The sequence below is a fragment of the Melanotaenia boesemani genome, chromosome 11 (assembly GCF_017639745.1).
Source record: "Melanotaenia boesemani isolate fMelBoe1 chromosome 11, fMelBoe1.pri, whole genome shotgun sequence".
In the NCBI taxonomy this organism is placed as follows: domain Eukaryota; kingdom Metazoa; phylum Chordata; class Actinopteri; order Atheriniformes; family Melanotaeniidae; genus Melanotaenia; species Melanotaenia boesemani.
In genome coordinates, this window is record NC_055692.1 from 4,438,198 (window position 1) to 4,464,762 (window position 26,565).

At 39.6% G+C, this 26,565-nt stretch overlaps 2 protein-coding genes across 2 annotated transcripts in view; both read left to right on the forward strand.

The window, feature by feature from the left end:
* Nucleotides 1–463: 463 nt before the first annotated feature.
* fgf5 (fibroblast growth factor 5) lies at nucleotides 464–14,331 on the forward strand. Its single transcript, XM_041998726.1, has 3 exons — nucleotides 464–848; nucleotides 7,156–7,259; nucleotides 13,963–14,331. Exons 1-3 carry the CDS (start codon nucleotides 641–643, stop codon nucleotides 14,329–14,331), a joined length of 681 nt encoding a protein of 226 aa, XP_041854660.1. The 5' UTR covers nucleotides 464–640.
* Nucleotides 14,332–25,617: 11,286 nt separating this feature from the next.
* cfap299 (cilia and flagella associated protein 299) overlaps nucleotides 25,618–26,565 on the forward strand; it is a 96,599-nt gene continuing 95,651 nt past the window's right edge. Inside the window, exon 1 of the mRNA XM_041998352.1 lies at nucleotides 25,618–25,746. Coding sequence (XP_041854286.1) covers nucleotides 25,639–25,746 — 108 coding nt within the window. The 5' untranslated portion in view covers nucleotides 25,618–25,638. The remainder of the gene's footprint in view (nucleotides 25,747–26,565) is intronic.

Below are 26,565 nucleotides of genomic sequence, written 5' to 3' on the forward strand. Positions count from 1 at the left end.
ACTTTTTTAATTAAATCAGTAACCTTATGATTATATTGTCTTCGTCGGCACTATAGACTACTCAGAAAAAGGCAAGTCAGCTTATTAACCGCTTGCCTTGCAGCCGTGTGAACGTATCAGATGAGAATTTGGAGTGATACGACCGTCTGAGCGTCATGGTCAGTGTTTACACCCTGCTGCACCACCTGAGGATTTCCGCCTGTCTGAGCCCAAAGGCGCCGCTTTGTGCAGGATTTAAAAAATGAGCTGAGTCTCATTATTAAAATGCGTTTTCTTAGTGCGTAAAATGCCGCGCTCAGTGCGTCCTGGCGCGGACGCTGTCTGGGAAAATGTTGTTCTTCCGTCGCGCTCCCTTTCCGCCCCGCTGCTGTGGGTCGGTGCTGAGCAGGAGTGGCACCTCAGCGACAAAATCCGGATGAAAGAGCGTCCTTTAGAGCTCAGGCATGCATCAAGTAGTGAGATCACTGGCGTTATAAATATCCCCGTGCCAGCAGAAACGCTCCAGCTACTGCAGCCGGGGTAATGCCCACCAGCGCTGCACGCGTGTGTGCGCACGCTTTTCTGGTCTTCATGAGCGACACACACCGCACACATACAAAAATGCTGAAATTCGCCTAGCGGGTGTCTCGTTTTTGGAAGAATGAATGTTCCTGTTTACCTTTTAACCTTCGCTCAGCTGATTTGCGCCGCCGGAGCAGAGCACGTCTCTTTGGAGCGCCAACTTCTCAAGGAGGGGATCAGTTCGGGACGCAGTACTTGCAGGCTCTACTGTAGGGTTGGCATCGGCTTCCATCTCCAGATTCATCCCGACGGCAAAGTCAACGGCAGCCATGAGCCCAACCAACTGAGTAAGTCATTTACTTGGCGCACAAATCGGCGTAAATATTAAATTATAAAAACGTCTGACGCACAAAATGAATCCATTGCGTCCCGCTGAGAATGCGCACTTGCTTCTAGATTTACTCTTAATTGATCCCCATCAAGTTCCTCAGCTGTATCTGGCATCCATGCAAGTTGAAACAAAAAGATTTACACAGGAAGAGAGTAAGGACTGAGCCACCAAACTTAGGCAGCCTGACCCTGTGATATATCTGAGTCATCTGGTGGACTCGCCTTGCTTGTGGGTCTGCGGGATGTTGGCAGGTAGACTATTTGTAGAAGAAACAGGTGCAGCATTGAGACACCAGGTTGTGTTGGATTGCAAATCAGCATGACTGACATCACAACAGCAGAATACGCAGCGAAAAATATCCTCCTTAAAAATTTCTTTCTATTAATGACTTCAATTTGTTTTGAGAACTTTTATGCTTTGACATAAAGAAATGTTTAAGTTAAATTAAATCAAGCTGACAAGAACTATGAAGCGTGGATAAGGTCTAAATAAAAAGAAACTTAATGTGCTGCTTAAAAGGATCTGATTATTTAAATATTTTGATTTAATATATTGGAATAAACAAATATGTCTCTTTTTTAAAAAGTACCAGCTGATATCTTTTTCACATTTGAATATTAGCCTTAAAAATAGGTATCTATAGGGGGAGTGCTCCACCAGCCACTTTACTAGGCTCACATGTTCAGTCACTCGTTAAAACAATTAACTGATCAGACAATTCACCTATAGGTCTGGAAAAAAGAAAATATCAGTAGCAGTTGTCTGTCAGAGGAGCAGACTGGCAGGAGATGATGGAAAGGTAGGAAGTCATGTTCAACCTGGAAGCAGAGAACCAGTGCCGGTCGAAGGTAATGTGGAGCCCTGGGCCAACCTCAACTGTGGTGCCCCCTAAAACAAAATATCTAGAAAATGCACACATTGGCACACAAAATCTATACTAAGTTTGAGCTCTTAACAGCAAATAAAAAAAATAAAAATAAATGCAGAAACTTCAAAAAGATGGAAATTTGATCAATAAAATCATGCAAAATGATTAAAAATAAAAGGTTTAAATGAAACATTTAAATACAAAACATTTAATAAACTTTTATTAGAATAATTTGAAAAGTTCCCAGACATAACAGACATTTTCTACATCTGTAGTAGTTCAAATTTCCACCTGCTTTCCCCTGAGTGTTTGATGTTTGGCAGCTACATGCTTCTTTGGCTTCAGTGTTAGCTAGCGTTAGCTAACACTCTATACCAGTGGTTCTCAGCTCTGCTTTGTTACATCTGTTTACAAAACCACACTTAATGAATTGGATTAATAACAATAAAACTTTATTCCAGACACAAAAGGGAGGTCCATATAAAAACAATACAAAAACATAGAGGAGGCTAGCCTAATGTCTGAATACAGTGTTACACTGCATAGAAGGCTCATGCGCCAGTGTCTCCACATACTTGATTTGTGTCTTGTGTGACTTTTCTTGGGGTTTGTTAAAGCCACAATGATGTTATTTAAAGACATGTCTAATCAACACATAAATCTGTACATAAAAGTGCTCTAAAAGTAGGTAACCTTAGACTGACAAACAGCTGGCTGGCACTGTGCCATCTAAGTACATGTATAAGCAGCCACAAAGCATCATTGCATGCTACACTGAGTCCATACATAGACTTTGCAGGGTAACTGACCCACAGTTGAGCAGTATACATCAGGGTGCAATATGCTTTGAACAGCAAGGCTTTGACATCTGGGGAACATATGAAATTTTCTCTTGAGCTTGTTTGCCTGTGCATATAGTTCACAACATTGTCAATAGATATCGTCATCCGATAGATCATCAGGAATACAGTGGCCAAGGTATTTTACCACATTACATTTGTCAAGGATTTTGTTTCTCAAGGATTTCCAATCATCTTTAGAGAGTACAATCATGATATTACTTATTGACTGGGTACCGTGAGAACAGATCCTCAGTATCTCTTGTAGCTTAGCGCTGTACAGGGAAAACACCACCAGGTCATCCGCGTACATGAGATGATTAACAACAGTGTCCCCCATAACACAACCAGTTCTACAGTCATTTAGTAAGTTAGACAAGTCTTCCATATAAACATAAAAAAGAAAAGGGACGAATTCTGCTCTGCCTGACACCGCTGCTTACATTAAAATGAGCTGAAACAGAGCTACCCCATTTGATTTGTATAAGTTGGTGAGCATACCACCATGCCAAAATCCTGACTATATACCTGGGGACCCCTCTTTGGGTCAGCTTGAGGAACAGTTATGTTGATTCTATCAGATGCCTTGGAGGCATCTATAAGCACAAAAACATATCTGAGTTTTGGCTTCTATACTTGAATAGAAATTCTTTCAAAGCAAATATACACATGTCTGTTCCATTTTATTCTTTAAAACCAAATTGATTATCATTAGCAAAAATGTATGATTCTATTCTGTTCAATAAAATTCTCTCCAGCACTTTAGAGAGTGTACTGGCCCAGGCAATTGGCCTATATTTATCTTTCCTAGTGATTTTAGCAGTCTAGTCTTTATTAACAGGCACAAGCTGGACTTGTGCTGGACTTACATTCAGGTAAGATGCCATGTTTGAAACAAAGAAACACAGGGTGAGGAGAGCGGCCACCTTACAAATGGCATACTTCAGATGTTAAGCAGTAATGTGATCAGCACCACAAGCCTTGTTGTATTCTAGCTTTAAAAAGACATGGTAAACTTAATCTGGACTGACATAAGTCCTCAGTGGAAGCAGCATCTTCAGCCACAAAGGTGTCACTTCTAATACAGTTAAACCGCTCATAACGTCTCCATAATTTAACAATATTGTCTGAGCCACAGACCCCATTTATTTTGGACGACATAGGAGCTTTAGAGTTGATCCTTACTTTCACTTCTTTCCAAAAGTCACAAAAGTTGTAATTACTAAGTTTCTTAGCAAGGGAGCCAGCCATCATTGTAACCTCCCTCCTGCTAATAAACCGGACAGCCTATCTAAATCTTGCATTATTACGCCGTTTGTTTTTAAAACAGACTGTATATAAAAGATGGACGGAGCCTCCGTGATGTCACTTGTAGGTTTCTGAAGAGCAAAAGTGAAGCTTGTTGGGTGTTCCCACCATCGCCATCTTGGTAGCGTCACGCATGCCATTAGTCCTGGAAAATCCAAAAATGGGTAAAGAGGTCGAGCTGAGAGGGGGACTGTGAAGGTGGGGGTGGATGATTGACAACCATCAAACTCTAACCTGCCTGTAACTAAGAGCTAACAGAGCTAACCCCAAGCAATGGCTGCTAACCAGCTAACGGAGGTAGACGGGCTAAAGCTAAGGCACGGCGTTAGCGGCTAAAACCCACGTTTTTGCTGCACTCTCTCTTCTTTCCTTGGATATTGGATACCTGTCAATCAAAAGGACATGGCCATAATTATGCTGAATCTCAAGATTAAATAACATCCAAACCGGATGAGTTAGAAAAAAAATCACCCTCCTCACAGTTGTCATGAAGGTAAACTTGACCTATTAAACCTTAAATGGATTTTTGTACCAGGCTTTAAACATGTTTATTTCTGCTGTGAAGTTGGCCTTTTTAACACGAGTCTATGGGGATTTGCTCTGCTTTGGAGACAGCCCCTAGTGGATGAGGGGTGAACTGCAATTTTTTTGCACTTCCGCATAGGCTTCACATTTTATAGGCGAAGGTTGCCGCTTGTTTCAAACAGGGTCCCCTGCCTCACTCCACCAGACTCCACCCATTCTTAGAAAGCTTCTCTGACATTTGTATGTAATTCTGCCACATATGCTGTCCATCCAGGTTTTACATGATAAGTAGGCCTATTTCTGTCCTTTAAGAAAGGTTTACTGGATTGGAACATCCATGTTTCAATGTCGATTGGAACGTCTAAAGGTACAACACCGTTATTTTTTACGTAAAAAGCTAGCTGTAGACCTGAGCCCTGTAGCAGTACACCTGCTTTGTTTATCTTTTGTTACCCACGAACGTTGGTGAAGTGCAAGTCACGTGATCAGTGTTAAAATGTGAGAATGGTCCATAGACCGGTGTAACACCTAAATCCGTGAACCACCAAAATCTGTGATCACAGGTAGGCGATAGTGCACATTTCTCAGCATATACATCTTAGAAGATGAGCAAAGTTTTAAAAACACTTGTATTATTATTATTGTATTATTGGTTTCCATAGCTAGACAATTATATTTTATGAACTGCTTTGTGTAATTCATTATTTAATACATTAGGCTCATGTGGATCAAAGTGAACTGGCTTGAATTTGTTTATTGAATTTGTCTTCAATGAGCCTTGGGATGACTTTGTTGTGAACTGGTGCTAAATAAATAAAGCTGAATTAATTTTAAAACATCCAGAATACAACAGGGTTTTTTTTTCTGCTTCCTGACTGGAATCAAATTTTGAAATGTCAAAATTTCCACCTTCTATCATCTAAAGTCTTGTGCCATGTAGGCCCGAGGAGCAAAGCCATCAATCAGATTTTGAGTTTCTATAGCACTATCAGATCTTTTATTACTCATCCGGTGATGAAATGGCCGAAACTCCCCGTGGAAGTACACTTGTGCCTTCATTTCATGGTTGGCTTTAGAAGAGTTGTCAGGTTACATGGATTTTAACGCGACAGCCATGCGGTTCTGAATCCTGCATGACAGCACAGCAGACGAGCAGGAGACTGGCCGTCTTAGATTTGTAATATGAAGATCTTTTTACTATCAAACCACGTCAGATGCAAGTTGTTCACTGACTGCAGAAACAGCTGTAACCTTTGAGGACACTTCAATATTAATGTGTTTTGCTATTTCCTGGACAATTCGACAGAATTAGGAACCACTTAGCAGTGCACAAATATTCCTGTCATACGTTTATCACAAAAGTTCCCTGTTTATGTTTACTTAGTCATTATGTTTTTTATTTATTTGTTTATTAACTTACAATCCCAATTTAACAAAAGTTGGGATGCTGTAAATTAAAATGTAAATTAAAACAGAATGCAATGATTTGTAAATCTGATAAACTCATATTTTATTCACAATTAAACATAAACAACATATCAGATGTTGAAACTGAGACATTTTACCATTTCAAGGAAAATATGAGCTTATTTTGAATCTGTTGGCAGTAACAAGTCTAAGAAGTTGTAACAGGGGCAAAAAATATATATATAGAGAGAGAATATGACAACTAATTAGGTTAATTAGCAACCCTTATGGTAATCATGCTGTTTTTAAAGCTGTGCTGCCTGAGGGCCTGTTTTGACTATTGGCCTTGTCCCATGCGCACAGAGATTCCCCCTGATTATGTGAATCTTTTAATGATATTATGCACTGTAGATGGTAGGATCTCCAAACTCTGCAATTTTATTAATTAATTGAGGAACATTCTTCTAAAATTGATCCACAATGTTTACATACAATTTGTCGCACTGCCTCTCAGAAATGCCCCTTTAACACCCAGTCGTGTGATTGGCCTGTTGCCAATTAACTCAAACATTCTGAGAAAAAGCATCAAGAGACCCTGATATGGCCTTAACTAAGAAAAAAACCAGAAGAAGAAAGGTGACAACAAAAACAGGAAACAGCAGAGTATTTATACAGAGGGAGAAAATACGTACAAGGAGCAGGTGTGTCCAGCAGCAACTGAAAACCAGGTGTGTCATGAATGGAAAGTAAACTGAAGAGAATCCTCAAAGGGAGAATCTCTACACATGAAACACAAACCCAACACGAACAAACAGAACATGTTTATGGAGTTTATGTTTCTGTTCACATCACAACACCTGTGTGTTTCACTACATGCACACTCAAAAATTAAATTATTACATTTTAAAGACTCCGTGCCTTCTTCTGTTTTGCATTCCATGAAACTGTCTCAAACGTGTTTTTTTCATGAAGATTGCATGTTCAAAACCATTAGTAACTTTACTAAAACTGCATTCCTTGCGCCAAATACTGAACTTACGTTATATAAAGCAGCGTGCAGAGTTTCCTGGTCTTTAAAGCTTCACACTATAGCAGAGGAATAGATTATTCCTTCTGCCACTGATATCATTCAAACTATCATTATTGAAGTAGCAGCCAATAAACTAAAAACTGTTTTACAGCGCATTTCTTGCAAGTATTGGGGTGCACGTGGTAGTGGGATGGGGGGATTGATGTTGTCGATGAAAAGATGGCCCTGAAGTAAAAGTTTGTGCACCGCTGCTTTAATCATCAGAAGGTGATGTTTGTGCTCCTAGGTGTCCTGGAGCTCTTTGCTGTTTCTCAGGGGGTCATCGGAATCAAAGGAGTTTACAGTAATCGATTCCTGGCCATGAATAAAAGAGGACGACTGCATGCCACTGTAAGTATTTCCCACAAGTTTCAAACATCTTGAAATTTACCCTCATTACTACAGCTCTGCTGATTAAGTTCCTCTAGCCGGGTTTCCTTTGCCATCTTTGAATTACGTCTAGTGATTGTGGATGTCCAACACAGATAATTTCTTTTACTTCCTCTGTGGTTTTGGTTCTACTGAAATAAAACCGCTAGCAACGTAGCCTATATTACCACCGACTGGTGATGCTATGCAGCCTAGTTAAATGTTTGTTTTGGCTGTTAATGAAAAGATGCATTATGCAAAAGTCTAATTTGGATAATTCCATTATCTAATCATGTCTATTTGGCTTTGGATTTCTAAAACTGATGCCGCCTACACCTATACAACTGTTTAGCGACAGTATTTAAGTCTAAATGACAGCATCCAACACTGATGGCATACCAAAAAAACTTTGGTGCTGATAGCATTGGCTTGCTGTAGAGGTCCCAAATCACACCACAAATCTCACATGAACTTGTAATGAATGACGGCGGAGGTGAGGACCCAAATGCAGGCAGTCAAGGCAGGAGGCAGAACAGTGCAGGTGACAAGGTTTTATTTCCTTAAACTCAGGACAGGGAACCACACACGACAGGGATAAACCAAAAGGATCTGACAAGGAGTAGCTGAAAACCCAGGACTTAAATACACAGACTGACAAATTAAACACAGATGACGTGCATGAGCAATCAGACAAGGTGCACTAACGAACAGAAACCAAAGAAACACAAAACAAAGCCCTGAACACCAAAAACTAAGAACAAAAACTAGAAACATGACCAAAACTAAACACATAAAGTCAGAACCAAAACCATAAACCATGACGTAAACATAAACCTCTTTTGGGAAGCCAATCTGTAAGCACACCAAGCAGACCAGAGCACTCTGAAGAAACACTCCGCAAGGCACTTTGCAAAGTCTTTGAATTAGAACTGGTCGATATATCAATCCAAACCAGTTTGTTTGTTTGTTTGTTTTTGTCATATAAAGCAAACACTTGCTTAAACAGTTTAAACAATGTTAGGAATGTGGTGCAGCAGGAACCTTTTTGTCTGAGGACCATTTTCACTGCTGCACTGCTAATGCAGCAGAACAGCTTGTAAAACTGAAAAGATGGAAACTTGAGTCAGATGTCACTTGTAGGCACATTTTCTACAAGTACTTACTCACTTGAGGAACTACTTGTTTACAACAAACGAAGCAAGAGGTGAGGAGGATCGAGATAATAGATGTGATTATAAACCATATAGACCATGCAGGCATAATTCCACTAAGTACTGGGTTATGATCTAGTCACTTTGAACAATTTTTTTTTATTATTATTCAGTTCAATTCAATTCTATTCTATTCTATTCTATTCTATTCTATTCTATTCTATTCTGTTTATCCATGACAGGCAATTTTGTTTGCAGCCTCTCCATAAAAAGACAAAAGAATCAAAACAATATCAAGCCCACAAGCTATTCAGGACATGTCAGCGACAGATCAGAAAAATAAAACCAATTAGCAACTCATTTATCAACTGAAGATCATGGCATCAATAGCAATAAAAACATATATAAATAGATAATGACCCATAAAAGTGGCTAAGATCTAGATTGATGTCAAAAATTATTAAAATGGAGCAAAATAATAGTCAATTCCCATGACACTGGTATGATTTTGAAAAGTATTTATAATTTTGGTCATACCTCTCAGCACTACTTTGAATAACACCAGATCAGCAATGATTTACACCTGAGCATGCACCTGCCTGTCACTGGTGTCTTTTGCAGGTTTTGACATTAACTAGGCTCCATATTTATTTTAAACTAAACATAATTACAGAGTGATTATAATTTTGAGGAGATAAAGAACATATGTGGACACTGAGATTGCCTGCACTTTCTTGCTCTGCCATTATCCTGTACAAATGCATGGTCTGTGCTGTGCTTCTATTTACAATTATTCCTAATTATAAGTACAAGTTTGTAAATTAGGGCCCAGAGTTGTCTCCACAAACTCCTCAGACAATTATCCATCTCTTTAGCTGCTACATGCTTCATGATGTTTACCAGCTAGATGCTAAGTGTGTCTGCCACTTGGTTCTGGCCAGCTAATGTTTGGTTTGTTGACAACAGCTACCTTCTGCTGGAAATGACTCGATCAGAGCTGTAAGACTGAATTACAAGGAGTCAAAAAATGCTGCCATGTCATGATTTTTTTTATAGTTTAGCTTGACCAACCATGTGTTTGGAGCACACTTCAGGTAAATGTAATATTGGCTTCTTCTGCACTTTGATTCCCGTCTTTGTACCTGCTGTCAGACATAGATATGTTGGTTGCAAAGCATGGTTGGAGAAAATGCTGTTTCCTTCTTTTTAAACCGTGTTAGTCACTTTTTGTTTTATTAGTGTGTTCAGCTCATCTGCGTTGTGTTACTGAATACTAAAATCTGACATCAGCATGTCATGGCAGTGCTGTAATCTTTAGCCACAGTTGTAAAGGCTTTCAAATGTGCCCCCCCCACGCTCAAATCTACCCACAGCAGCCTGGCCTCGCTGCGGTAAACAGGCTGGCCGGCCCGCAGCTGACAAACACACCAACAAGTCATCTGTGGGAGCCTTGGCAGGCGTTTAGAAAGAAGCAGTTCCCCTATTAGCATGTGCTAATGGGAGGAGCAGATTAAGTCCTGTCTGGGACGTCTGATAATATACAGAGGAGTGAGCAACATGGTGAAAATCGACATGTAGAGTAAACAATCAGCAGGCGAGCAGCAGTCGGAGAGCTGAACAGTCTGTGATGCTGAGCGGCAGAGATTTATGCCGCCTCAGCTCCTAGTATTGTTTCATGAAACCATGTCTAGGGAGTGATGTGGCATTCTCCCTCTATGTGAATTCTCAGCCACAGCTTATGAGAAATGTTTGTACTAATGTTGGTGTGTGCCGTTCATCGGCAGATATGTGCTCGTTTATCATCTCAGCTTATGTGAAAACAAAGAACATTTCAAACTTTGTTGAGGTCAAAGCAGTTCCCAAACAAGATTTAAAAGCAGACCAAATCTGTAACGCCATAGCAAGAAAGAAAACAGTGTGACGAAGCAGAACAAGACACGACGGGTCATTACTCCTGACCAAAAATATGGTAACTTTTGTCTGGATGGAGGTTCGCCATGCCTAGCCATCATCTCGTTCTGAGGGGTTTTCTGACTTCTGTCCTCAGTTGGGTTTTATGTTTCTATCTCAAATAAAAATGTACTAAATTAAAGTCCAGTTTTCCACATCCAGTCTCCAGCCATAAGGAACACCACAGATCCAAGTAGCATCCTTACATGTATAAGGACAAGTTCCTAAGTTAGACCTTCTGTTAACAAAACGCATCATTTATCCTTGTTATCGCAGAGCAGGTTCAGTTACACATCAACACTGCTGGAGCTCCCAAGTTCAAGGGCAAGTCATCGAGGGAATTCCACAGCTGAGGGGCACTTTGTCTTCTTTAAGTTACTCTGTCATTGGTTCAGGATTCTCATGATTCCACAAGTTACTTTAGTCAAAGTCCATTTACACTGATGTTCAGTGTTTCTGTGTCTTTATGGCTGTAAATCAATTACAAATCATCATCTGTCCAACAAAAAAGTCAATTTCCAGAAATTCTTAAATGAATTTTGGATTATTTTTCTTTTCCTATTTAAAAAATGTTATATTCAGTTTATATACTGTAGCAGCTGTGATATTTATATTGTGATCAGAGGTTTTGCTTTGCTTTTTTTCCCCACCTCAGAAATATTTCCATAACTAAACCTCCAGTCTGTGGCTACAGCTGCACCGTGCTTTTAAACTGCTTTGATGACTTGGTTGTGGATGTAGACAGTGGTGAGGGGGCCCTTAGATGAACTCAGGCCTCACCATGGGGTGTCAGGTGACGTCCTGAAACTTATCCCGTTAAATCATCTGCCATTTTTACTATTTAGATGTTTTTACGGAGGCAGGTTATCTGCTGAATAATGAGCGAGGAGACAGATGTACATCACTTTGCTTGACCCACACAGCAAACGGTAGTAAAGTATGAAGAAAGTTCATCCACCCTCCCTTTTTTTCCATCCTAAATTTTATTAGTCATGTTTTCTTAAAATTTTTCTTGGTTACAGATTATTTTTGTGTACATAACTGAGGACACCTGTATGGGTGATAAAATCTTTAAAGCATCTTTAAAATGTTTTCTCACATATGAGGAGCACAAGTTTTGATTGTAAGTTGTAGCTGACACAATTTCATCCCCCTATATTTACCATCTAAATGTTATAAAACTAAATATTAAATCTAAATTTAAATAATTAAATCTAAAGGTTTTATCTTTGCCAATCAGATGCAAAGTAGCTGCTAAGCTAACAGTAACATATTAGCATTTGTACTTTTGTTTTCTCTTTCACCATAGCATTCATTATTTCACATCTAATAAATAATAAAAAATAAAATTTGAATTTATTGTCAATCTGTCTTAAACAGCTGTGAAAGATTTCAAATGAGACCTTTCTGTAAAGAAGTTGCACTAACAATAAAAAACTATGCCCGAGGATCATGGGAAAGGTGCTTTTAAAAGAGTGTGACCAATCCAGCAGGGTAAGAGCCAGGTTAAGCAGCTGTACAAGTATTATGATTTTAACAATGAGATCTCTGGAATCTGGCTGCAGCTATTAAATCCTACGAAGCACAGCAGGAGCCAAGGCTTCTTCCTGGCATGCATACGTGTCTGTTAGAGCACATTCGAACATGCTCCAGCGTATTTGTTTCTAAATGTTGAATTCCCCGACTGGTACAGCTGGTATGCTGCTCAGTTGTAGGTTTCTGTTAAATCATTTCAATCCAACCGCAGCGATGACTCCGGAGTGCCGAGCAATTTTCTAATCATCTTTAAAAACAACAGCCGAAAGGAACAGTCGGTCACTTTGAATAACTTAGAGGTTTCATGGTGGGCTGCAGCGGACTCTCCTGTGACTGGCATGTTTACCAAACGCTGTAATGGCATCATTTTCTGCTATGCTGCACTCTTCAGCAAAGCAGAACAGTTTGTTTTATTTCAGAATGGCAGGAGGTCATACTACCCATGAAAGCCGGCATCCCTGGGTACATGTCAAAGTTTCCCATCTGAGATATTTTTAGGCCCAAATCAGAGGGATTTCTGCTCCTTCTTTAATGTGATGCAGTAACATTTGACTTCATATTGTTCCAACTATTTTGCTGGTTTGTATCTAGTTCAGGGTTTATTTAACTTCTTTTCATTGGGTTGCGTTTAACCACTGCCACATTTAATTTTCTAGCTTATCTATTGGCTGCAGGGCAACTTCAGTTTGTGCCACAGAAGTTGTAGTCCACCTCTTGATTTGCCTCATTTAAAGCAAATCCGGTTGCCAGTTTACTTTTTCAATTTAGAGTTAGTTTGTACATTAATTCCTCCTCAAATGAACCAGAATCTCGATTCGAAGTTCAATTAAGTTATGATAACATCTTCCACTAGTATTCCAGATCAATTTACATAATGGAGAACATTTTCCTTAAAATGCTAATTTAATTTGTTTTATTTATTTATTTGTTTATTATTATTTTTGATAGCTTGACAAACATGAAATAGTACCTACTTGCTGTTTTGTTTCAGTTCATTTATTGTAGAGGTTTGTACATGACAGAACTCCAGATTTGATTAATTGGAGCCCAGAGATTTGAGCATTGGCTAATTTTTTTTCACCTTGGTGCGTTGATGACCAGCTGTGCAAGTAGCTGCTGCAGTATGTTCACATGGTTGTTCAGCAGTTCACCCACAAGAGGGCAGTGCAGAGTTTAGAGTTTCAGACAATAGCAACCGTAGTGATGAATAATAAGATTACAATAATGTACATTCTCAGAAGGAGACATACAGGAAGCAACACACTGGAAGGCAGTGGTCTGTACAGCCTCTCAATATGTCACAACTTTTTCTTTTTTCTTTGTTCCTTAAATTAGTCGCACATGAGCTCTCTGAAAATGGACCAAAATATGGACATAAAGAACACAAAAGATGGACAGAAGACTCCCTGTGTATGCATGTGCATATTTAAAGTAGAGCATAAATGAAGCTTAAAGACCCACTCTATAACTTTTGCCATTTTCTCAGTGACGCAGCCCCTATCAACAGCTATGCGGCATCCATCTTGCATCCCACCTGTACTGTGAGCTCCCTCCAGACACTAAAAAACAGTTTTATGTTGACTATTGTCTCATTTCTTGCTCTGTCTCCAGCTCTCTTTTGTTTCGTCTCTTCCTTCTAATAATGTCTGCTAATATTTTCTTTTCTGAATCAGCCATGGTGCACGTTCAGAACGGCCAGTTTATTTACATCTAATGCTAGTGTGTGACGCATGCACAAAGCCAAACTCAGCCGCAACGTCACGCATCGTCCCAGAAAAAGAAGTTGCTTAGTGCGGTTTTTCAGCCGCGAGACGTTGCTGGGAGGGGATGACTTCAGAAATGATAGATATCACTGTGCTATCAAATGAGTCCGGAAAGCGGAGATTTAAGGTCAAAAAGTTACGGAGTAGGTCTTCAAGACTCTGGCTCGGATGGATAAATATCCAGTTTTGTAGAAGAATAAAACAACATCTTACAGCAGAGATCTGAAAATTACACAAAGATAAATTCACTGATTGTTCTAATGCTGTCCATGCCCTCTTTTGTAGGAATGGTTCTCGGACGACTGCAAGTTCAGGGAACGTTTCCAGGAGAACAGCTACAACACGTATGCCTCAGTAATCCACAGGAACCATAGAACAGGCCGGGAGTGGTTTGTGGCCCTTAATAAGAGGGGAAAAGCTAAAATGGGCTCCAGTCCACGGGTGAAATCCCAGCATGTCTCCACACATTTCTTACCCAGGGTTAGCTCGCATGACAACAGCATGAGAGAATTCACCATCACAGAAAGGAGCAAAGAGAGGAGGAAAACCCAGCAGCCGCCACCGAAATCTCAACAGCCAAAGTCAAAGGTCCAAGCAGGAGCAGTACCGAGGCGCACACAGGTCAAATACTGGCCCAAGTACAGGTTTGGATAGACTCATATGAGCTGGCTTTGTAAATAAAGCACCAAGAAAAAAGACAATCATCATTTATGACATTCAAATCATTCCAGGAATCTATGGTGTGTGTAGAGGACCTCAATGCGCTGCCAGGTACACCTGCCCAGTATTTCGTTGTTGAAACCATGGTCATACGTGTTATACTCTGTCCTGTTCTATGCTGTCATTCATCAACATGGTGTGTACGTAATGCTGTAAAAGCTGAAATCCATAACATTCTGCATTTTCCAGGGGAAAGACACATTAAGGATGGAAACAGCATGTTTTTCTATCTTAAAACCCGGGTGAAAGATCCTTCTAGTATCACAATACTGTCATGAACCTCCATTATTCAGTAGCTGGTAAAGAAATGAAGAGAAATTATTTTGGGAAAAGTCAGTTGGTTTAGAAAAAAGTCAAAAAGGGGTTTCCCTTTTTGCCACAACACGTTCAGAGTTTATTCATTAGAATGATATAAGATTTATTTATTTAGCTTTTTACCTTTCAAATGCAACCTAAAGTATAAAGATCTGACACAAAATTGCAGGTTTGTTAAAAATATATTCAAACTTCATTTAAATACTTAATTAAGCAATGCCTCTTCATCATTGGTTTAAAGTCGATGCCTGTAGACGATGTGGATTTAGTAGATTTTAAGCCATAAAAAGAGTTTGGAGTCATACCAAATGAAACACCTCAAGCATCTAGTCATGTAGACGTGGTGAAGAAGACTTGCTGAAGTTTAAGCTGAGCATCAGAATGAGGAATAAAGAGGATTTAAGTGACTTTGAATGTGGCATGGTTGGTAGTCTAAATATTTACTGGGATTTTCACACACAACCATCTCTAGGGTTTCCAGAGAATGGACTGAAGAAGAGAAAATATCCAGTGAGCAGCAGTTGTCTGGACCAGAATGTCTTGTTGATGTCAGAGGTCAGAGGAGAATGGTCAGACTGGTTGGACATGATAGAAAATCAGCACTGGTTCCAACCAAGGTCTGCAGAACAGCATCTCTGAACACACAACACGTCCAACCTTGAAGCAGATGGGCTACAGCAGCAGAAAACACACCGGGTGCCTCCTGCCAGCTAAGAACAGGAAACTGAGGCTACAATTCACACACACTCACCAACACTGGACAATAGAAGATGGAGAAACATTGCTGGTCTGATGAGTCTCCATTTCAGCTCCACATACAGATGCTAGGCTCAGAATTAGGTGGAAGCATCATGAAAACATGGATCCATCCTGCCTTTTTATTTATTTAGCCTTTATCTGACCAGGTTAGTTCCGCTGAGATCAAAGATCTCTTTTTCAAGGGAGACCTGGCCAAGAGGGCAGCAGTGTAGTTACAATAAAACAATAAACAAACAAAATTAACAACATTAAAACTTGCTCACGTAAAACATGTGCACACAGACAAGGCAGACTGCAGTGATTTTGCCAGAGCTGACTGCGTGGATGGTGATACGGAATGTAGCCAATCAGGGAGCGAGCTGGCAAGGAACAAGAAAGGAAATAAAGTCCGTGTTCAAGCCGTCTCCAGTCTGTTACTTTTTCAGTTCTGGCTTTTTCTGTTAACAATAGTCCCAAGACTATATATATTCTATATATCCTCTTCCATGCTGGGTTTTGTGTTTTCCGGTTGTTACAATGTTTCTTCTTCTTTGGTTTTTGCCAGTTGTTGCTATGTTTCTTCTTCTTTGTTTTTGTTCTATCACGTTTGGTCACGTGAGATGTCCGGCTCGGAGGACTAGATTGTGGATCAGTTGCGGGACAGCATCGTTATGTCTGTGTTGTTCTGTAATTAGCTTATAGGCACACACCACACACATTATGATCAAAACTGTTCAGTGCCTGATTTTTTATCTTCACGTGTGAGGTCTTGAACCGATAAAAAATCTCATAAGATTAAAAAAATTGTTATGTGTGTACCAGGCTTTAGAAAATGTCGACTGGTTCTCTAGAAACTTCTCTCCTCCTTCCAGGCAGCTGTGAAGGATCAAGGATAGACCTGTCCATCAAAACTATCACTTTAGTAACCGGCTGTCCCCCAGAAAAATCCAGAGTCACGACCTCGGTGCATTCCCCCGAACAGCACACTCTGCCATGACCATAGGATAAAATGCCAAGAAAGTGCGGCCACTTAGGTGTATCATATGGCAAACAGCCGTGGCATGGCCAGGAGGAACATGTAGAGATGTCTGAGAGTCTGAGCCATAAATCCATTTCTTTTGTTCATTTAACTGTTTGGCCTACTGAACTTTTAACAAGAAATAACATCTATGTCTGAGTCTGCATATAAATAAAAAAAAAATTCATAGTACAACTACAAAACAACACAAGAATCTAAACCTTTTTTTTTCATTTACATGTCACGGTCAAGAACCAACCTGTCCTCCTACCAAAAGACCCAAAATGGCCGTCACATACTGACGTACGTACCTATTGTCCCCCCCATAGGTAACAGGAGGTATTGCACGTCTCAGGCATGGAAAGTGTTTTTTAATGAAATGCTTATAAAGACATCAAATCAGGTGTAATTTTCAAGCATATCTTTTAAAAAGTCACAAAAACTTCTTAAGGAACTTCCAGGAGCAGAAACGATGCAGGATTTTTCATAAAGGGTCTAAATTCAGACTCCGTTCACCCATCCACAAACAAAGAAGTCACAAGCTTCCAAGTTTTTCCATGTTTTCGTCTTCAGAAGCTCATCTGAGGCATCAGATAGTTGAAGGAACAGAACAGATGTAGGAACAGAATTCAAATCTTAAATCTTTCTTTCTTGATGTATAAAGATCTATGACATCACATTGTTCAGCCTCAGTCTCTAGTGTTGAACTCACATCTAAACTAAAAATACTTCAACAACTTCTCGCATCTTTGGACGACATTAACTCTTTTGGTTTGTTAGACCGCCACTTTGTTGACTAGAACAGTGGTTCTCAAAGTTTTTGAGGAAGGAGGCCCAGACAACATACGCTGGCGTTCTCAACCTCCACCCCGACACAACGACTTGCATCAGATGGGTCATCTTGCAGCATCCTCTAAATGCAAGGCTGGAAAACTGTCAGAAGCTTCATAAATAAGGAGGATAAATGTTTTTTAGGAAGTGGTTTTCGTGGTTCACCACTGTGACATGGCACAAAACCAGCTCTCTCGGGGAGATAATGGGAAATTCTGATTTTTAATATGTCATGTGTACTAACGTTGTTGTTTATGTATTAATGTGTTAAAATTAAGGTGCTAATTTCAAATGTTTGTCTCTTCATTACTGGTTTAATTTTGACAGCCCTGGGAAAAATCCCAAATTTATTTGACAAATGTTGGCTAGATATTTTTTAGTTATCTGGTGACCCCCTGAAATTATCTTGTGAGCCCCATGGGGTTTCTGACCCCCAGCTTGAGAACCACTGGACTAGAAGACCATAGGTCTGCAAAAGTCACTCAATTGAATACGAGCAAGGGATAGGGATAAAATAATCAGTCTGGAAGGGGTTTCGAATCTGGCACCACTGGTAATTGTTGGTTTGGTCTTAAAAGCAGTTTTACAGGATGCCTCAGTTTTGAGTCTGACTAGAAGACATCATTACATAATAATATAAATATACTCATTAACATAGGAAATATCACAGCCACTGCTACAGTTTAACAGGTTTAAAATAGCCATTTGAATAACTGGTACAAACAACCCAAACAGAAACAAATAAAAAATAATAACAGGTTTAAAAGCAAACCTGCTGGTTATAATTACAGGAAATTCAAACAATTAAAACGAATAAGAAGAAGAAAAAAGACTTAGTAAAATACTTGTGTTATATCCAAAGTTAATACTGAGGCTTTCACTGCAGGTGATGTTCGCTGTTGTTGTCTAAAGAGCAGAAATTTTCACATTGTGTGATCTTGCAGTTGAAACTGTAGGTTTCTGTTAGCTGTTTGTTTTTTTTAGGATCTTCTGTGTTATGTGTTCCTCACACACACATCCCAAACAAATATATTTTGTACCAAACATATGATGAAAAAAAACATTAATAAAACTTTTAGAAAATAAATGTCAGTTGACATTCTTGTGTATTGTGTTGCATATGATACCTGGGAAATTATTCTGATGATTGTTTACCTGATTTGGTTTTCAGACATGGCTTGGCTGTGTGTGTGTGTGTGTGTGTGTGTGTGTGTGTGTGTGTGTGTGTGTGTGTGTGTGTGTGTGTGTGTGTGTGTGTGTGTGTGTATGGAGTACCAGTCAAAAGTCTGGACACATTTCCACATTAGATTTAATTAGAGGGGTGTCCAAAATTTAGACATACATTTATAGGCAGGGTACACTGGTGACCTGCTCTCGGTGTGGCCTGCCTCTGGTCTTGTAGCTGCTGGATAACCCATTATTCCTGCAGTGGAAAATAGATAATGGATGGATTTATAAACTTAGTGCAGAAAGTAAAGATTGTGTTTGTGTTTGGGTGATTATTTCTCCCCTTTAGTAGTACCAGTTGTTTTATACATAGTTAGAAAGCCTTTACGAGGAAGAACTTCTAAGGATCATGATTCTGTGGGATGAGTAACACAGCTAATAATTTAGGTTGTGCCCCCCAAAAATGTGCCAAAATCCCCTGCAGTATTTTCCTGTTTGGTATTCACTCTTGTTCTGAGTTTCTTGGAGGATTGGATGATTGCACTGTGCCACAGTGATAATGGAAAAAATAAACACACATTTGCTTTTTTCACACTTTATTTATTTTATACTGTCATGGACCTCTGTGGCGTGTGGAAGATCCTATGCAAGCACAACAGCTTGGTACCTCCTCATGCTGGTCACCACCCTGGTCTCATTTTACTGTCACAGATCAGTTTAGTTTTTGTGCCTATTTCATGTAACGTCATAACAAATTACACATTTACTGAAATACCATGGTTCTAAATAATCAACAATCATCTCCTGAAAGTATGTCAGTGAACATCCAGAATGTTTAACTGGAATAAATCAGCTATTGTTTCTTTTAAAATAGTCCTGTTGTGTAGTTTTTCTACTCTGACAAGCCAGAATATTTGCAAAACATGCTTTAGTCCTATAGCTCATAATTAAAGTGTTGTGCTTGTGTTTTTCTTACTCACAAATGTAAGTTGCTTTGGATAAAAGCATCTGCTAAATGACTGTAGAATAGAATAGAATAGAATAGAATAGAATAGAATAAAGTGCCAGTTTAGCTATAGCAGGTTAAAAGTCCAACTGGACTCCAAAGCGGTCTGACTGTCACTTAATGATGACGTCCCATCTTGTTTGAATTCATGCTTGTGTTGTTCTTACTCTCAAATGTAAGTCGCTTTGGATAAAAGCATCTGCTAAATGACTATAGAATAGAATAGAAAAGCAACCATTTGCTTCCACAAGTTTGTGTAAAGCATGAAAAACTAAATAACCCAGTGAGCACTGGTTTTGCAGACGTATATGCCTTGCTGATATGCACCATCACATACAAGACTGGTTGAAGCCAGCAGAAGGCTGCTGTGCCTGAAACAGCCACTATCTTTTACTATACTGAGCACCACAGCATCTCAGGGCACTCCCAGCACAGGTGGGCCACTGCAGCAGAGGACCACATCAGCCAAGAAAATCTAATGCTTAAGTGGGTCAGAATGTTCCTCTCAGGCTCTGCTGAGGCTACAGATGCAACAGCAAGAATCCATCAAGCCAACCTGCCTTGTGTCCACAGTCCAGACTGCTGCTGGTGGGGGGAAGGCTTCCCTTAATATAAACCAATCATGGTTTTTAATGCTGTAGCCTCTGAGTTGTTGCTTAGTCCTTGCATCTCTCTGTAGCTGCATTTATTGTCTTCTTATGGATGCTTTCGGTAGGATTATGGTCCACGTCAGAAAGTTTAAGCCATCTTAAACAGAAGTTATAAGCTTCTACATTCACCATTTTTAATGCAAAATAGTGTCTTGAGATGTGGTAAAATCAGAGACTGCAGAATCATTTATGATGTGCAGTTATGCCAGAATTTCAAGGCATTGTTTTAATCCTTTTCAGCTATCAGTCTGTTGGAATAACTGCAAAAACGGAGGCTGTTTGAGAGGTAAAAGAAGTCTCACCCAGTGGGAGTGTGGTATTCCTTTTACATTTCTTGTTAGATTTCCAGAATCTTTAACAAATTAAGCAAAGAGGAAAGAGTAACCACCAGGAAAAGTACTGTTCAGCACAGAGTAAGAACAACAGAGGTTACACATTTATTATTCAAAGTGGTTTTCAATAATTAAATGGGGATTTATTTCTGGGTAAGAAAACACTTGATGACCTCAGAAATGAGATGAAGCTTGCGTGACAGTTTTTATTTAAAGCAGATCTGAAATTAGCTGCAGGTTCCCTCGCTGACCAACACACATCCCTCTTCCTCTGTTCATCCACTCACCCACCCAGCCCTCTACCACCTGCCCCTGCTTCCTTTTGTCTTATTTGCCTTTGTGAGGCTGTTCATATCGGCCATAAGTTACAAGCATTAGAGCACTCCGTGGCAACAATTTGAATCATTACCTCATTTTCCACAGACGTCAGCGTGGAGCTCTTAAAAGTCATGCTCGATGACAGAATTAAACAACATGACAATAAAAATGATAAAATGACAGCCAAGAGTCACACGATTTCTGCAAATAGGGCTGAGAATATTCCTACTGATCATTAAATTCTGTATTTTACAGTCTGTAAAGATCCTAAATTATTTAGATTTGCCACAGTGAGGGACTGACATCATGGAACTGGATAACTTTATCATCCTGTTAAACATGAAGGAAAACCTAAAACTGTGGAAAAAAAGACAAAAAAACAAACAAAAAAAAAAAACAAACAAACAAAATAGCACATTCAAACATGGCATTCTCTTATAAAATACATGAAAATATCTACTATGAAATCAACCCAAAGGCTCTTTGAGCTCTTTTGAAACTGATAGACTGAAAAGCAAATCGGCTACTTTTATTATATTTTTAAAATATCAGTTTACATAAAATATATATATATATATATTTTCCTGCAAAATAAGTAATATTTCCAACCCAATACATGAGAAAAGTAAGACCAGAAGGTCTTTGGATGATCAGGTAGAATGGAAGCTATGAGGGGAAAATTTTCTTACAGCATCAAGTTTACAACCTTAAAACTCTGCTTCTGACTTGTTTTGATATATATATTCTGGACAAACTGAGGGAGATGCAGGTGGACCCCTGCTTGGTGTCCTGGATTGTTAACTACCTCACAGAGAGACCGCAGTACGTCAGGCTATTATTAGCAGCACAGGAGCACCCCAGGGGACGGTGCTGGCCCCCCTCCTCTTCACACTCTACACCTCAGACTTCTGTTACAACTCGGAGCTGTGTCACATCCAGAAGTTTGCAGATGACACAGCCATCGTGGGGTGTATCAGGGATGATGGAGAGGACGAGTACAGGAATCTGGTCGGTGACTTTGTCACCTGGAGTCAGATGAACCATCTCCAGCTTAACACCTCAAAGACTAAGGAGCTGGTTATTGACTTCAGGAAGTCCAGCCCACAACCATGTCCAGTGACCATTAGGGACGACAAGGTGGAGATTGTAGACAACTACAGGTACCTCGGGTTGTGGCTGGATAACAAGCTGGACTGGACATGCTGTACAAATCACCTGTACAAGAAGGGCCAAAGCCGTCTGTACTTCCTGCGAAGACTGAGATCTTTTAACACCTGCAGGAAACTCCTATGGATGTTCTATCAGCCTGTGGTGGCTAGTACACTTTTTTATGCTGTTGTCTGTTGGGGGGGTAACATGACAAAACGGTGTGCTAACAGGCTGGAAAAACTCATCAGGCGGGCGGGCTCTGTGGTTGGCATGAAGCTGGACTCCCTGGTGACAGTGGCAGAGAGGAGAACACTAAAAAAAACTACTGGCTATTGTGAATGATGCCAGTCACCCTCTGCACACTGTCATCAGTGCACAGAGAAGCCTGACCAGTAACAGGCTGCTCCTCCCAAAGAGTAAGACCAACCAGCTCAGAGACTCCTTTGTCCCCCGAGCCATCAAACTGTACAACTCTGCATTAGGCAGGAGGGGGAGAAGGAGGGGGGAGAGGGAGGGGGAGAAGGAGGGGGGAGAGGGAGGTGTGCAGTTCGCCTGATACAACACATGCACAATAACCCATACAAACAGTTGCAATAACTTATACGTGCAATAGTGAACTGGGATTCTGTACCACCTCTACTGTGTGCAATGCTTGTTCATATTGTTTTATTTAATATCATGTATATCAAACTTTATTACAGACTCGTAGTCCAAAACAACACACAACACAAGACAAAAAAAAACAAAAAAAAAAAACAAAACTTACTTAGGGCAGGCCTTGACAAATGCACACCACACACCCTACAGAAGACATCTATACCAGTGTCTCCATAACTGAGACTGGTAGCGTGTAACACTGAGTCTTATATTAGTCAGGCACATTATGATAGAATTACAACAGTCATTGACACGACAAATAAATGTATACATCAAATTCCTTAAAACTGCCTAAAAGGTTTTAAGCCCTGATGACACAAACAACTGACTTGCACTCTCCCATCTCGGTTTCTTCAGTAAAAGTCTGAGACAATCATTATACGCCACATTCAATTTGCGCATGCTTGCTCTTTTATAATTTGACCACAGATGTGAAGTGTATAAAGGTGTACAGTAAGCTTTAAACAATGTCTTTTTCACCTCATCTGTACATGGACCAAACCTCCGGATGAGCATGTTAGCCTGTGCATACATCAGGCGACACTGTCTATAGATGTCCGCATCATCTGTCAGATCATCATTAATAACATGACCTAGATATTTACATTTGTTACAAACAGACAGAGTATTCCCACATAATGTAAACTGGGGAAATGTCAACCCTTTATCATCTTTTGTTCTACTGATCATAATGACACTCTTACTGGCATTATAAATGATATCATGTTCCATGCCATACTCAGAGCAGATGTTGAGAAGGTCTTGGAGACCAGCACTACCAGGACTGAATACAACAAGATCATCTGCATACATTAAATGATTTACAATAGTCAGGCCAATACTACAGCCAGTTTTACATGCATTTAGTCTCTGTGACAGTTCATCCATAAACAGGTTAAAGAGACCAGCAGATAAAATCCCTCCCTGCTTCACTCCATTACTAACCCCGAATGGAGCTGACCGGTTACTCCCCCACCTCACCTGCATAACCTGGTGAGTGTACCAATAAGCCAGTATTCTCAGTATGTACTGAGGGACACCTCGCTGACTCATTTTAATAAACAGCTTCTTATGATTGACACGATCAAACGCTTTGGACGCATCAATAAAACACATAAGCACAGTAGAGTTCTGACTCCTATATTTTCTCACAATTTCCTTGAAAGCAAAGATACATAAGTCAGTACCATGTTTAGTTTTAAATCCAAATTGGTTATCTGAGGTATTAATTAGCCCTTGGATCCTACTTAACAGAATCTTTTCCAACACTTTGGACAAAATACTAGCCAGGGCAATAGGCCTGTAGTTGTCTGAACTACCCACTCGACCAGCTTTGTCCTTGATAACAGGGACCAGAGTGATAGACAGCAGTGAGTCAGGCAACACACCATGTACCATGCAGCTGGTAAAGCAGAGGGCCAGGAGAGGAGAGAGTCTAACACTGGCATGTTTCAGGTGCTCAGCAAACACACCATCCTCACCACATGCTTTGATGTCCGGCAGCTGTTTTATGGCCTGATACACATCATGTGCTTTAATAATTAAATGTTCATTTTGATCAATATTACTGCTTATAATCTGCTCACTTTGAATACAGTTAAACAGAGCACTGTAGTGCTGACGCCAGCGATCCAGTATCTGATCAGGTCCAGTAATGCCATCTATAGTACAGGGCAGGGACGCCTTGTTACTATTGAGAACTCTTATTTCCTTCCAGAAGTCTATGACATTTTTAGTTAACAGTTTTCCAGCCAATGACTCAGACCTCATACTCTGTTCATTTCGCCTGATAAACCGGACTGCATATTTGTACCTAGCATTAGTTAACTTTTTATTTTCATAGACAGGGCCTTGCCTCGGTCTACTAGCCAAAGCCCACTCTGTAGTAGCTTCCCGGGCCTGCTCATAAAACACTGCAACATACGTGTTCCACCCAGGCATCACACTATTTTTCTTAGTTCTACTTTTGTAAAGGGGTTTTCCACATTCAACCAAAGCTTTTACAATATCATTATACAGTGAGCAGACATCCCCTTTATGGGTCATACTGGTACAATTAACATCAGTACATCTAATTGCCTCATATGGCAAAATGATGTTGTTTAATAGTTTGTCTGTGTTAATATAGTACGATGTAAGGTCTTCCTCAGACAGAGCTGACCATTCAAGCTTCCCTTTGTTCACGGAGCCTTCATTTTTAGACAATACAGTTAATTGTTCAACATTTATAATAAATTCAACTGGTATATGGTCACCTGTAACCACACTATACAAAACATCCATAAACTTAATAGAGGCATGAGCATCTGATGTACAAATACAGTGGTCCAGCCACGATGTAGTGTGCCATGCCTCACTGATATAAGTAAAACTGTCAGTTGGCAACAGCAATTTACTTGACAAGATATAATTGTGATCCTCACAAAACTGGACCATATGTTTAGCAAACAAGGAATTCATATCTGTAATGTCAGCATTCATGTCACCCACTATATAAACACAAGGGGAAGCACTACTTTCAACATATGAATTTAAACAGGCAAGCTTATTCAAGTACTCATCTTCATTCTGCTGGCATTCATATGGAGTGTATACATTTAGCAAAATAAATTCATTATTGGCACATGTAAAGTGTACTCCAATACACCAATCAACACCCATTCTAACAACTGTAATGCATTTATCAAGCGTCTTTCTCCAAAGTATTGCCACACCTCCAGATATTCTCCCCCTGACAATACCCCGGTTAAAGTCAGTTGTGGATTCTCCTTCCCCATGGAAAGAGTCATTAACTTTTCTTATTGTTATTATTGTTATATTTATTGCATTCTATTTGCCTCTATTTTGCTTTGTACCTGTACATATTGTGTCTTGTGCTTGTCCTGTTGGTGTTGTATTGCTGCTGGTACCCAAATTTCCCCCAGGACTCTCCGAAGGGATTAATAAAGTAATTCTATTCTATTCTTTAAGCGCTGACACTTCCGCTTCCTGTGACGTAGCATCAAACGCGGATGTTATACGGTTGCTATAGCAGCACTTAACAACTCATGGAAGCAAAAGATGGAGTACAGCACAGTTGCTCGTTTCCATGTTTCTCTCACCAAGTTTAAAACCTACGAGGATTATTTGGACTCAAAAGTCACGCCCATGGAATTATTTTACCTAAAAGTGAGTAAAAATATATTTGAGTCTCGCTTTTTGTTTCCCACGTTCTCTTTTCCACTGCGGCGAATCTCCAACAGCGCGCTTCAAAAAGCAACTTTCTTTTTTAACATTTTTTAACTTGAACTTCTACATTTCTTCTCATCACATGCACAGCCATTTAGATGTATAATAATAATAATAACAATAATAATAATAATAATAACAATTCATTTATTTATTTAAGGGAATTTATTATTCATACTTTTTTTTTTTTTTTTTTAAGAGACTAATATGACTAGAACCGGAGTTGTTTCGAAGACATCAGGTAGCTAACGCCTCGCTGAAGTTGTATTGTAGGACAATTTACAAGTTTTTATACTCTTTTTAAGTGTACTTGTTGGTTTCTATGGCGATTTGCCGTTTTAAACAACACATTCATACAACTGTAGATTAGTTTTCATCGGTCATTTATGAGACATGCCTCTCATGCTAGTTAAGAAATATAATTGAATAACTTTTAAATAGTGTCTGGCGTATGGTCCGAAAATGATGCTGTGGAAATCTTTATATTTCGAACAAATACATTTTAAACAAATAAATACAAATAAGAGGAAGACAGCCTATAGCCTGCTTTGCCGTTTAATGCTCTTTTAACATACACAAATGGGTGTTTAATTGTCGATCAATGTTGTTAAGTTTTATTTAAAATATTCATCTTTTGTTGAAGTCTGAACAAATTATTGTTATAAGGAGACGTTTGTAAGTGTAGTACCTATTTTTCCCGCAAGGTGGGAGTCAAACACAGATGTAGAATTAGGGGTTCAAACTGTGGACTTTGCTGGG

Excerpts from the sequence above, each read along its gene's own strand:
- fgf5 (XM_041998726.1), top strand. The coding sequence starts at position 641 with ATGAATGTTCCTGTTTACCTTTTAACCTTCGCTCAGCTGATTTGCGCC. Across the intron at positions 849-7,155 it reads CCATGAGCCCAACCAACTGA|GTGTCCTGGAGCTCTTTGCT; the intron begins GTAAGTCATTTA and ends TTGTGCTCCTAG. Across the intron at positions 7,260-13,962 it reads GAGGACGACTGCATGCCACT|GAATGGTTCTCGGACGACTG; the intron begins GTAAGTATTTCC and ends CCTCTTTTGTAG.